The 13,764-nt window shown below is 42.6% G+C and overlaps 1 protein-coding gene across 1 annotated transcript in view; it reads left to right on the top strand.

Annotated features, from left to right (window-relative positions):
* Positions 1-5,027, top strand: part of LOC149438452 (olfactory receptor 6N1-like) — a 35,353-nt gene extending 30,326 nt beyond the window's left edge. Inside the window, exon 2 of the mRNA XM_089659960.1 lies at positions 4,047-5,027. Coding sequence (XP_089516086.1) covers positions 4,047-5,027 — 981 coding nt within the window. The remainder of the gene's footprint in view (positions 1-4,046) is intronic.
* Positions 5,028-13,764: the final 8,737 nt, after the last annotated feature.

Genomic DNA, 13,764 nt, shown 5'->3' with positions numbered 1-13,764 from the left:
TTTATATAGCGCCAACAGTTTGCTCAGCGCTTTACAATATAACGGGAGACAATACAGCAACAATACAGTTCAATACAAGAGGGTAAGGAGGACCCTGCTCCTTGGAGCTTACAATCTAAGAGATATCTGAGACCAAGATGTACTAGGCCGCTGGTGCTCGCCAGTTCACCAAAAGGTAACGCGACACTAGTACTGGCACCCTGCTGCATATGAGAGTCATCAAAATTAACCGGCAAGTGCTAACAGAGATCAGGCCTGATTCTGCGAACACTGCAGTTTTGTGTGCAATGTATCAAGTAACAGTGACCTACTGACACTGCACTTGCTGGGGGAGAAGGGGGGGGTAAGCGTAGGGGCTAAACGCAAGTGCCAGGGCTGATCCCAATAACACTGCATTTTTGGGGACATTATACTAATGTGAATGCTGGTATAGTGCTGATCTGATCAAAGATATTGATCCGTTCAGACACTATACTAGCAATGGAGGTTTATTGTCTATGAGCGTCTTCCTGGCAATCAAAAGGTTAAATGTGATGACTGGTGTACTGATGGGCAATCTGATGCTATCTGGGAGGGGTGTGAAAACCACGGGAGCGCAAATTGTGTGTGTGTGTGTGTGTGTGTGTGTGTGTGTATGTACAGTGGGGCAAAAGTATTTATTTAATCAACCACCAATTGTGCAAGTTCTCCCACTTAAAAAGATGAGAGAGGCCTGTAATTGGCATCATAGGTAGACCTCAACTATGAGAGACAAAACGAGAAAAAAAATCCAGACAATCACATTGGCTGATTTGTAAAGAATTTATTTGCGAATTATGGTGGAAAATAAGTATTTGGTCACCTACAAACAAGCAAGATTTCTGGCTCTCACAGACCTGTACCTTCTTCTTTAAGAGGCTCCTCTGTGCTGCACTCATTACCTGTATCAATGGCACCTGTTTGAACTTGTTATCAGTATAAAAGACACCTGTCCACAACCTCAATCAGTCACACTCCAAACTCCACTACGGTGAAGACCAGAGAGCTGTCGAAGGACACCAGAAACAAACTTGTAGATCTGCACCAGGCTGGGAAGACTGAATCTGCAATAGGCAAGCAGCTTGGTGTGAACAAATCAACTGTGGGAGCAATAATTAGAAAATGGAAGACATACAAGACCACTGATAATCTCCCTCGATCTGGGGCTCCACGCAAGATCTCACCCCGTGAGGTCAAAATGATCACAAGAACGGTGAGCAAAAATCCCAGGACCACACGGGGGGACCTAGTGAATGACCTGCAGAGAGCTGGGACCAACGTAACAAAGGCTACCATCAGTAACACACTACGCCGCTAGGGACTCAGATCCTGCAGTGCCAGACGTGTCCCCCTGCTTAAGCCAGTACATGTCTGGGCCCGTCTGAAGTTTGCTAGAGAGCTTTTGGATGATCCAGAAGAGGATTGGGAGAATGTCATATGGTCAGATAAAACCAAAATAGAACTGTTTGGCAGAAACACAACTCGTCGTGTTTGGAGGAGAGAGAATGCTGAGTTACATCCAAAGAACACCATACCTACTGTGAAGCATGGGGGTGGCAACATCATGCTTTGGGGCTGTTTCTCCGCAAAGGGACCAGGACGACTGATCCATGTACATTACAGAATGAATGGGGCCATGTATCGTGAGATTTTTAGTGCAAACCTCCTTCCATCAGCAAGGGCATTGGAGATGAAACATGGCTGGGTCTTCCAACATGACAATGATCCCAAACATACCGCCCGGGCAACGAAGGAGTGGCTTCGTAAGAAGCATTTCAAGGTCCTGGAGTGGCCTAGCCAGTCTCCAGATCTCAACCCCATAGAAAACCTTTGGAGGGAGTTGAAAGTCCATGTTTCCCAGCGACAGCCCCAAAACATCACTGCTCTAGAGGAGATCTGCATGGAGGATGGGCCAACATACCAGCAACAGTGTGTGCCAACCTTGTGAAGACTTACAGGAAACGTTTGACCTCTGTCATTGCCAACAAAGGATATATAACAAAGTATTGAGATGAACTTTTGATATTGACCAAATACTTATTTGCCACCATAATTTGCAAATAAATTCTTTCCAAATCAGCCAATGTGATTGTCTGGATTTGTTTTCTCAATTTGTCTCTCATAGTTGAGGTCTATCTATGATGCCAATTACAGGCCTCTCTCATCTTTTTAAGTGGGAGAACTTGCACAATTGGTGGCTGACTAAATACTTTTATGCCCCACTGTATGTATGTGTGTGTGTGTGTGTGTATGTATATATATATATATATATATATATATATATATATATATGTATGTATGTGTGATTTTGTGCACCTGTGCCTCCCTGTAGCAGTATTTCTGCTATAAGGCGGCCAGGAAGCGGTTACAGAAGCAGTTTGTGTTATGGCACTCCATCACTTTAACTGACAATTGCGTGGCCATGCAACGCTGCACCCAAATGAAATTTTATATCCTTTTTTTCCCCATGAATTGGGTTTTCTTTAGGTGGTATTTGATCGCCTGTGCGGTTTTTATTTTTTGCGCTATAAAAAAAAACCAACAATTTTGAGAAAAAAAAAATATTTTGGACTTTTTTCTATAAAACATGTCCAGTAAAAAAAATTAAAAATCAAGTTTCGGCATACATTTAGGCCAAAATGTATTCTGCGACATGTCTTTGCTAAAAACAATCCCAATACCTGTAAATTAATTGGTTTACGTGAAAGTTATAGTGTTTACAAATGGTGGTATAGATACTGGATTTATTTTTGTATATTTATAAGATAATAAATCAGATCAAGTGTCTTGATTTAAAATTCACGGAGGACCAGTCAGTAAAATTTTCTTCTGGCAGAGGTATCATGTTTGCACTATAACGCATCACAGTCCGCTTTTACATCACAGCTCCCCCTTTTACATCACAGCTCCCCCTTTTACATCACAGCTCCCCCTGTACATCACAGCTCCCCCTGTACATCACAGCTCCCCCTGTACATCACAGCTCCCCCTGTACATCACAGCTCAGTGTCTTTAACCTATCCTTCCCCTCATAGCCTCCTTTACATCACAACCCTCCTTAACATCACAGTCCCTTCTTTACATCAGAGACCACAATCTCCTATTACTTTTACATCACAGACCCCCTTCATATCACAGCCTCACCCCCTTTAAAGTAGTACTACACAGTCCTCAGCTGCTCCCCTTCACATCACTGTGCCCCTTCATATAACAGTATACCTTTTACATTGTATTCTCCTTCACATCACAGTGCCCCATTACTTTGCCATACCCTTTATAACACAGCACCCCTTTATAACACAGCACCCCTTTATAACACAGCACCTCTCACATCAGAGTGCCCATTTATATTACAGTGCCCCTTTCAATACAAGCCTCTCCAGCCTCACAGTTCTACCTTCAGCAGGGCAGAGGCAGTTATCTGCTTGGGATGTCCTCTCCTGGGTCTCCCACCTATCATCCTCACAGCAGGGCAGGGGGCGAGCGGTGCTGCAGATCTGGATGGAGGACAGGAGCTACACAACTCATTATATAGGCAATCAGGTGATTACCGCTTGTTCGTTTGAAAAGACTCTCCCTCTCTGTGCAGATCTGCAGCACCTCCCACCCCCTGCCCTACTGTAAGGATTAAATCAGAGGCCATTCGGGGGACCCAGGAGAAGACACCCAGCTGCTAAGTGGCCCAGACAGAACTGTCACTTGGTCTGGGTCTGGACCACGGTCCGCCATTTATTGATCCCTGAATTAGATATTTTGTACCATTTGCTAGTTTTCACTGAGAGGCGCCTGCTGCATCTGCTGGTACCCAGCCACTGAGCCCACACATCTATATTTTAGATTAAGATATCCATCCAGGAGGATTTAGCACTGTCCATACTGTAACTCTGGCAACCAATGTTGAAGCCCTAATGGAGGATGCTTTGTCCCAAAACGTGTTTGTTACTGGTTTGTTACTGGTTATTGCGCTGATGCTATTTGAGCAATAAAATAATATAATGAATTAATTGTTTTTATTTTCTATGATCTAGGTCAATGATGATTTCTTGCAATCAGTTTCTTCCAATGCAACTTTTACCCATTTGACAGAATTCATCCTTTTCGGATTCCCGAGCCTCAAGAATTTCAACAATTTACTTTCTTGTGCATTGTTTTGTATCTACCTCTTCACCCTCTCTGGCAATGGCTTTATCTTCTTCTTGGTCATCTTTGACCGGCATCTCCATACCCCAATGTATTTCTTTGTCTGCAATTTGTCCTTTATAGACATGACTTACACTTCAGTAACCGTCCCGAAGATGTTGGCCAAGTTCCTGATGAACCTGGATACCATTTCCTTCACCGCCTGCTTTGTACAGATGTATTTATTTCTGTCTTTGGGAGCAACAGAGTGTATTCTCCTGGCCGTAATGGCCTATGATCGCTACATAGCTATATGCTCACCCTTACACTACCAAACCATCATGACAAGACAACTTTACATAATACTGTCAATGGCAGCCTGGTGTGGAGGCTTTGCTGCTCCAATCACAGTCACCTTTCTTGCCTTAAATGTACCTTATTGTGGTTCCAACATACTCTACAATTACTACTGTGATAATGCTCCGCTGCTCAATTTGGCTTGTGCCGACCTATCCCTCAATTTAGCAGTTGGGTCTTTCTGTGGCGCCGTTGTCATTTTGTCAAGCTTTTCTGTAATTCTTATATCTTACACAAAGATTATTTTAACAATCTTCAGGATCAGTTCCAAAGGAGGCCGGAAGAAAACCTTTTCTACCTGCGCCTCTCACTTTACAGTTGTCAGTATATATTTCTTGCCGATTATGTTTGTGTACATTCGTCCAACAGGCCTCTACTCATCTGATGTGGACTCTTTGGTGTCCATGTTATATACAGTATTAACTCCCATGATGAATCCCATAATATACAGCATGAGAAACAAAGACATTAAAATTGCTTTCCAGAGGAAAATAGGCTTCATCTGTACCAGAAGTAGTTTGGCCACAGAATAGAACGCATGTGATTAATGAATTTTAATTTAAGCCAAAATGTATTCTACTAAATTTCTTTGGTAAAAAAAATCCCAAAAAGTGTATATTGATTGCTTTGTGTGAAAGTTATAGCGCCTACAAACTATGGTATAGATTCTGCAATTTACACAGCTTTTACTTTCTGACTGCCTATCACATTTCTTGAGGTGCTAAAATACCAGGATAGTACAAACACCCCCAAATGACCTCTTTTCAGAAAGTAGACACCCTAAGCTATCTGCTGAGAAACATATTGAGTCCATGGAAGTTTTTGGAAAATGACAAAAACATTTTTTTTTCACAAAGTTGTCACTTAAATGATATATTGCTCACACAAGCCATTGTTATATGTGGAATTACACCCCAAACTACATTCTGCTACTTCTACTGAGTATGGGGATACCACATGTGTGAGACTTTTTGGGAGCCTATCCACAGACAGGAGCTTGAATTCCAATGACCCCTTTGAAAGCCTGAAGGTGCGTAACTTCCTCATTTCACTTCCTCACTACCTATCACCGTTTTGGAGGCCCTGAAATGCCAGGAGAGCACAAAACCCCCCAAAATGACTCCTTTTTGTAACGTAGACAAGGAATTTGATAGGAAGCATGGTGAGGATTTTGCAGATCTCGTTTGTTACCACAAGTTTTTGGAAAATGAAGGGGTCATTTGTGAAGGGGGTGTGGGTTGGTTCTACCCTTGAATTTCAGGACCTCTAAAACTGTGATAGGTAGTGTAATGAAGAAATAAAGCCCTTTAAAAGCCCGAAGGTGCTTATTGGATTTTGGTGTCCTGTACTTGGCTCGACTGCCAAAATATGTCTCACATGTGGTACCCCAATACACCTCAGGAGTAGCAGAATGTATTTTGGGGAGCAATTCCACATATACCCATAGTATGTGAGCAATAAATCATTTAAGTGACTATTTTGTGTAAAAAAAACAAAAATTTTTTCATTTTCCAAAAACTTGTGGTAAAAAAATAAATTATTCTATTGACTCAACATGCCTCTCAGCAAATAGTTTGGGGTGTTTACTTTCCAAAAAGGGATCATTTTGAGGGGTGGGGGCATTAGATGTTTATGCCACACCTCACTCACTCTTCCAACCAAGCCGTTTCTGACACTTTTTGTTCACATGAAAAAAATCAGTATTTTTTTGCTAGGAAATTACTTTGAACCCCCAAACATTATATATTTTTAAAGCAGACACCCTAGTGAATAAAATGATGGGGGGTGCTGCTATATATTATGTCACATAGTACTCGTGCAACGATTTTTCAAACACATTTTTTTTTTAAATACACTTTGTTTACATTTTAATGCACAAAGACACAATATATTGGCCAATTATTTGATAAAATATAAGAGATGATGGTATGCTGAGTAAATAGATACTAAACCTGACATGCTTAAAATCTGCGCATGCCCTGTGCAATGGCGACAAATGGCATTTTGACTATCCATAGGCAATGCTTTAAAAGCCTTTACAAGCTATCATTTAGATTTTTTTTTTTTTTGAGAAAAATTTTATTAGGTTTTAACAAATTACAAACACATAGAAATAATGAGACAGTTATGGTACCCATGTGATATCAATTCTAGCGGGGTATAGTATTGTGGCAAATAAACAGAACACAACCCTAGAGCGGTGATAGCCGTTAGGAATGGGCGTTATTACAATACTAAGGTATACTAGTCGTGGTGATGAACAGTTAGGAAAAGCAGTCTGAGGAGGTGTGAAGGAAGAGGTTTGTACGTAGAGAAAATGATAGCATCCAGTAGGGATTATGCAATCCGACTATGAGCTGACGATTGTGTAATTTGCCTGTAACTGATGTTAAATAATGTAGATGTACATAGACGTCCACAGTATACCGCCCATACTGTGTCCAAAACACAGTACAGGAGAGAACATCTTAGGAATCGGGTGGCGGGAATAAATGACAGTGGAAAAAGGGACGGGAGAAGAAAAAAGAGAAAATAAATGAGTAGGAAAGAGGGGGGGTGGGGAGTTTGTGAATAATCAAAGAAGTCAGTGTGAATGTGAAATATAGAAACGATAAGATAGTATGGCCCCAAATCAGTAAACACACAGGAATGGAGAAGATTATATTCGAAGGTGTAGAGGTAGTAAAGAAAAATAGGAGACCAAAAGACCGAGATATGGAAGAAGCAACGAGATACAGGTCAGTGATCCGTATTTAGAAAGTGGCAAAGAGAAATTGGAGAATAATGATGATGAAATAAATAATTATAGATTGTATATGTATTATATATGTGTTAGTACAGGTTCCACCATGGGTGATGTAATGTGATGTGAAGGAAATGTCATCTTCCATCCGGCTAATGAGGGTCTATTGTGTAAGAATAGTGTCAAGTTTGTAAAGGATCATAGATCGAGAAAATAATTATGGAGTCGAAGTATAGCAGAACGTGAAAACTAGAGACAATCAAGAGCAATTAGACAAATAACCAATTCACACGGCCGATTAACAGATAAAGTTATATCGAGTCTGTATCTGGGTAAAGAAGGCCTGCTCCTGTATGGATAGGGAGCCTGTAATATATGAGTTCCATTTTCTAAAGTAATGGGATTCCTTTGATGTAGTCGGAGAGGTGATTATGTAAAGCCTGTCCAGGTGTAAGAGAGAGTTGAGTTCTTGTTTGACCCCCGTCATGGTTGGGGGGGAGTTGGATACCCATTGACGGAGAATGAGACGTCTTGCAATTAATAGACAGGTTGATATCCAGGATTTGTTGTCTCTGAAGGATAATGTTTGTGAAGAGAAGAGACCAATGATGGGCTGTTCCATAAATCCGAAGAGCAACGGCAGCGGGTGGATGGGTAGTCGGAAAGCTGTGATGACGGATATGAAATTAACCACTTGCTGCCAGAATGCCGAAATAGTAGGACAGGTCCAAAATCTGTGTTGTAGGGATGGTTTTTGAAATCCACACAGAGGGCAGGTAGACAGAGCCGGGTTTGTTTTGGAGTAGAGACATGGTATGTAGGCACGATGTAAAATCTTGAGCTGTTGTTCACGCCAGAACTCATTGCTATTAAAAGGCACAAGTGGATTGGAAACCTGACAATAATTGGTCAGCTGTGATTGCATTATTGAAGTCTTTGACCCAGGATTTCACTGTATTGAATGTTTCTAAAATTTTGGCAAAAAGAAGATTCAGCGGACTATATATGGTTGAGATGTTGTATTTGCGAGAGTTCGCTAAGACGTCAATGAATGTCGATTGAAATATGGTAGATTTAGTGGGAGCCATGGAGTTGACAAAGTTCCTTACTTGTAGTATGTAGAAGAAATGATGTGTCGGAAGTCCATAGTTTTGTAGAATACTATTAAGAGGTCTCGGGGAACCCGTAGAGATGTCATATAATTGTTGTACCAAAGTTAGTAGTTGAGATTGCCAAGTATCATATGCATTGTGAGATTGAGGGGGAGGAAAAGAGGAGTTATGGTGAATAGGAAGGAAGCGTGAAAGCCACGGGGAGACCCCCAATTTGCGCCTGACCTCCCTCCATGTAATAAGGGTGTCGCAGATGAGTGGGTCATGTTTTAAGTGGGGCGGCAGAGAATTAACATTGGAGTGCAACAGGGCTGAGAGATTATAAGGAAATGCTAGTGCAGATTCTAAATGATAGCTAGAATATTTGGAGGATTGGGTGAGAAAGTCTAGCCCTATACGAAGTAGACAAGAAAGATTGTAAATGCAAATATTCGGGAGACCGGAGCCTCCCTCGCATCTTGGTAGGAACAATTTATCCAATGCTATACGTGGACGTTTTCCTTTCCATAAGAAAGTCGATATTGCCCTGTTCAGCCTCGCTATGTCATTGTGTTTGAGCAGGAGAGGTATGGTTTGGAGTGGGTAAAGGATTTTTGGAAAGCTGACCATCTTGAAGAGGTGTGATCTGCCCAGGAGGGAAAGTGGTAATTCCTTCCACATGTCCAGTTCCCCAATAATTTTTGTAATTATTGGCGTATATTTTAACGTGTATAAGGATGACGCAAGTTTCCCTATCTTTATACCTAAATAGGTAATATGTTTGGGAGCGATTTTGAATTGCGAATTTTGAGTCCATACCGGAAGGCGGGAGTGGAATAGTGGAAGCACCTCGCTTTTCGAAAAATGAATGCGGAGTCCGGAGTAAAGGCGGAAGGAAGAGAAAATATGTTGGATATAGGGCAAGTCGAGGGAGGGGCATGAGGTAAAAATTAAAATATCCGCAAACAACGCGAGTCTCAATTCCTCTTGTCCAATATTGATGCCATGTAGATCAGACTTAAACAATAGGAAGCGTGCAAACGGTTCTAGGGCTAGATTGAAAAGTAGCGGGGACAAAGGGCATCCCTGTCTAGTGCCTTTGTGAAGACGGATCGGGTCAGATATGTGTCCCGCTGCTACAACTCGAGCTGTTGGAGAAGAGTACATGGTGTGAATCAAATGCATAAACTGGCCTTCAAATCCAAACTTTCCGAGCGTTAAAAAAAGCCATTCAAAACTAACATTATCAAAAGCCTTTTCGGCGTTTAATGAAATTATTGCCGCGTCTAGGAGTGTGTCGTTCTTGATTCAAAGCGGTTATCACCTTCCGAATATTCGAAGCTGCTGAGCGCCCTTGTACGAATCCCGCTTGGGAAGGATGTATAAGAGCAGGTAAGATAGATGTTAGGCGGGATGCTATGATTTTAGATAAGAGTTTTGCATCAAGATTCAGCAGTGATATAGGACGATACGAGCCAGGTTCTAACGGGTCTTTGTCTTTTTTGGCTATCAATTTAATGTAAGCTTGGGATCCTGAGGGAATGTAGTCTCCTCCTGCCTGAATGGTCTGGAACACCGATTGTAGTGTGGGAGAAAAGGATTCAGCCATTAACTTGTAAAATTTGGCCGTATAACCATCAGGGCCCGGGACTTTACAGTTTGCAAGTGATTTAATAGCTAGATACACATTCGATAAAGTAATGGGAGCATTTAAAGCTTAAAGTGAGGTGGGGTCTAACCGTGGCAATGTGACTTGGTCCAAGAAGGAGGTAGCTTTAGATATGTCTATAGGGTCCTGGCCATAAAGAGTTTGATAGAAGTGTTCTAAAACGTGTATATTGTCTAGAGGGTCGCTTTTCAGCATTCCCTGTGCGTCTCTCAGGGACGTAAAAAAAGTGGGTGTGAACGGCTTTTTGCACAGCCATGCTAACAATTTGCCTGGCTTATTGCCAAATTTATGAAATTGCAGGTCATTGTATGATTTGTTTATGGCCTCTTGGGCAGCAGCCCACATGTCAAATTGATGCTTGGCTTCTGACCATGCAGTCCCATGTTCCTGAGATTTAAGATTTGCTAAATCTTGCTGTGCTTGTCTTAAATGAAGATTTGCTGCTGAATAGTTGTGGAGAAGGTTTTTCTTGTATGTGGAAGTGAACGCTATGATTCTTCCACGTAAGACCGCTTTGCCTGTCTCCCCAAAAAAGTTTGGGTTTGTTTGGTGTTCTGCATTTGTTTCACAAAACTCGCTCTAAGCATTATTCAGTATTTGAAGCAAGTCCCGATTGTGAGCTAGAAAAGAGGGGAAACGCCAGGTACGTGAGTGGTGATTATTTTGCGTGTGTCATATGCGGATGTAAATCGGGGAATGATCGGAGATCGCTATATCATGTATCTCAGAATATGAGATGTTTTGTAAAAGCACGCGATTGACAAAGAAATAATCAATTCTGGACAGAGTATGATGTACAGGAGAGAAGAACGTGAATTCCTTCCCATCTGGGTGTGCTAGTCACCACACATCTGTGAGTTGCAGCGACTCTGTGAAGTTGTGTAGTAATGTAGGCGCTAATGAGGAGGTGTGGTTAGTTGGGCAATTCGGTATGAAAGGTTTTTGTTTATCTTCCTGTATGTGCATACATTGATTGAAGTCGCCTCCTACTAGTACAGGGAGGTGTAAAAAATTGGACAGTTTCGAGGACAAATCCTGAAAAAAAGGTTTGGGTGAGGAGTTTGGTGCGTATATATTGGCCAATACTAAAGGGGAGGAGTCTAGTATGACATGCGCTGCAACGTACCGGCCCTCTTCATCTGTGTCTAACGTGACAATGTCGGGTGTAAGACGTTTATGAAAAAGGATGATCACCCCTGCTTTGCCAGAGGGAGATGGCGACCCCAGTACCTGTCCCACCCATAATTTTTTGATACGCATAAGGTCTGTTTGGGTTAGGTGAGTTTCTTGAAGGAACGCAATATCTGTTTTCATGTGTTTTAAATGTCTAAGAATGGCCATGCGTTTATGGGGCGATCTCAGGCCCTTAACATTCCATGAGATCACCCGAAGCATAAGGAATTAGGTGCAAAGATGCTCATAAAAGTATCAATATCGTCCTTGACGAGCCACAGATTTGCAAAATCAGCCTCCTGGTCTGCGCCCCCTCGACTCTGCATGGGAGGAAGGGGCGTTGTGGGGTCTCCGAGTAAGAAGAAAGTAGAGGAAAGAGGGGGAGGGAGAAGGGGATGAGAACATACAATAATTCGACCGACCCAACATGGGACGCTCGAAAAAACAAAAAGAACAATAAACTGCATAGTTATCCCGCACCGAGGAGGTGTGTAGTCATATAGTAGGAAAGTAGAGCCCCCTATGGCAGCATAGGCCATTAGTGAAAGAGTGCCGGGATCAGATCACCCCATCCTCTATGGCAGCGCAGAAGCCAAAGATATAATAAAACAATGCAGACAGATTGTAAACAAGCTATTATAAGCATGAGAGAGAGCCCATGACTTCAAAGAGGGCAAAATTAAACAGCGTAATTAACCAATAATAGTGCATTTAAACTAGGCTTTATCGATAGGCAATGAAGATCAGTTTATAGATTTGCCAGTAAAGTGTGACTCGGCCGTCAAGGTGATCTTTGCTTTGTTGATGCATGATTAATGGGTTGGTGTTTCGGCAGGTCCTTTCTGGGACTGCGTTGGTCTCGGGGGCCGAGATCTCGTGGCGGTTGTTGAGGCCCTTCGGCATCAGGAAAGTTATTTTGCAAATAAAGAAGGGCTTCCTCTGGGTGCGCAAATGATTTGGATTCCCCCGCAGGCATAGTGAAGCGAAGTGTAGCGGGGTAGGCAAGGGTAAATTTTACCCCTTTCTGAAATAGTGTAGTACAAACTGACTGGAACGATTTGCGTTTGCGAGAAATTTCTGGCGAATAATCAGCAAACAGTAAAAGCTTGTGCCCATCTAGTTGCAGGGAGCGTGAGTTACGAAACGAGTTAAGAATGGCCACTCGGTCAGCGTAGTTAAGATATTTAGCAAGTGTAGACCGTGGCGTACGTCGGTCATTCGAAAACATCCCGTTTGTCCTTCCACTTCACTGCAAGCAATTCATCATTCTTCAAGCAGGCTTTCTCCCTCTTTCCAAGTCAGGTATTTACAAGCTGTTGGCGGAAGCCCTGGCGATTAGGTCGCACGGTGCCACATGTGCCAATTCCAAGATTGTACAAATGTCTAAATAGTGGCACACTTGAATAAAAATTTTCCATGTATAAGTGGTACCCCATATGGAAAAAGGATGACACCAAGTCCCAAACTATCTTGCCACTGCTCCCCATGTAGTCTGGGCATCCGGGGAGGCTCCACGTGACTTTTCCCTTGTAAATCCGAAACTTGTATGTATAGCCTGTTGCCCTCTCACAGGTCTTATACATCTTGAGCCCATATCTGGCACACTTGCTGGGGAGAAATTAGTTGAGTGCAAGGCAGCCAGAAAAATTAATGAGAGACTCATTAACGCAGATGTTTTGCTGGGGAGTATAGACATCTGCAAATTTTTGAGTTAAGGTAATTTACGAGGGGCCGAATTCTGTGGAGCCGGTCAAATTCAGGGTCACCCCGAGGATGACAGAGTGTGTTGTCACTGAAATGCATAAAACGCATTATACTCTCATATCTATGCCTGGCCATGGCAGCAGAGAACACGGGCATATGATGAATCGGGTCTGTGGACCAATACAACCGCAATTCATTTTATTTAATAATGCCCATGTTGAGGGTTAGGCCCCCAAAAAATTTTAATTCAAAAACCGTAATGAGTTTCCATGCGACTGGTCTGGCAAGGTTTGAATTTGGGTTGGCGGCAATAAACTGTTGTGCATATAAATCTCTTTGATCCACAATCAATGCATACAGATCGTTTGTGAAAAACAGTTTTAAAAAATCAATGGGAGTATTTAAATTTGCAGTTTCCACCTGAATTCCAGGTTGGGCAGTGAATGGGGGAAGTACGGGTGCTGCAGAATTTGTGGGCTAACAATTGGGATTTGCAAGCACATCCAGGAGGATACTAGGGGCTCTATGGGCCTGTGTGCGAATTCTTGGTGCTTGCCACCGCACCAGCTTGTACTGCACTTATTGGACTTGCCACATCACCAAGTGATACTGCAGTGCTGGTATGTGAAAGACCAGGAAGTACTAGGCCACTGGTGCTCGCCAGTTCTCCAAAAGGTAGAGCGGCACTAGTACTGCCACTCTGTTGCATATGAGAGACATCATGCGTTTGTAACTTCTCAGCATCCTGGGAACGGGGTCGGGTACACCTGAGCTTAGCAGGGACCTCTTCTCCATCGTCCGAGCTATCTGTCAGGGTGCGGCTGCTGTCTACAGGTTTGTATTCTGAGGCTGATTGTGTCAGTGAATCTTCCCCCTCGCTCTCACCCAAC

The sequence above is a fragment of the Staurois parvus genome, unplaced genomic scaffold (genome assembly GCF_062004578.1).
Source record: "Staurois parvus isolate SC_StPar_1 unplaced genomic scaffold, SC_StPar_1.0 ptg001192l, whole genome shotgun sequence".
Classification (NCBI taxonomy): domain Eukaryota; kingdom Metazoa; phylum Chordata; class Amphibia; order Anura; family Ranidae; genus Staurois; species Staurois parvus.
Note: the sequence above shows the minus strand (reverse complement) of the source record. Positions and strands in the feature narration are given on the sequence as shown.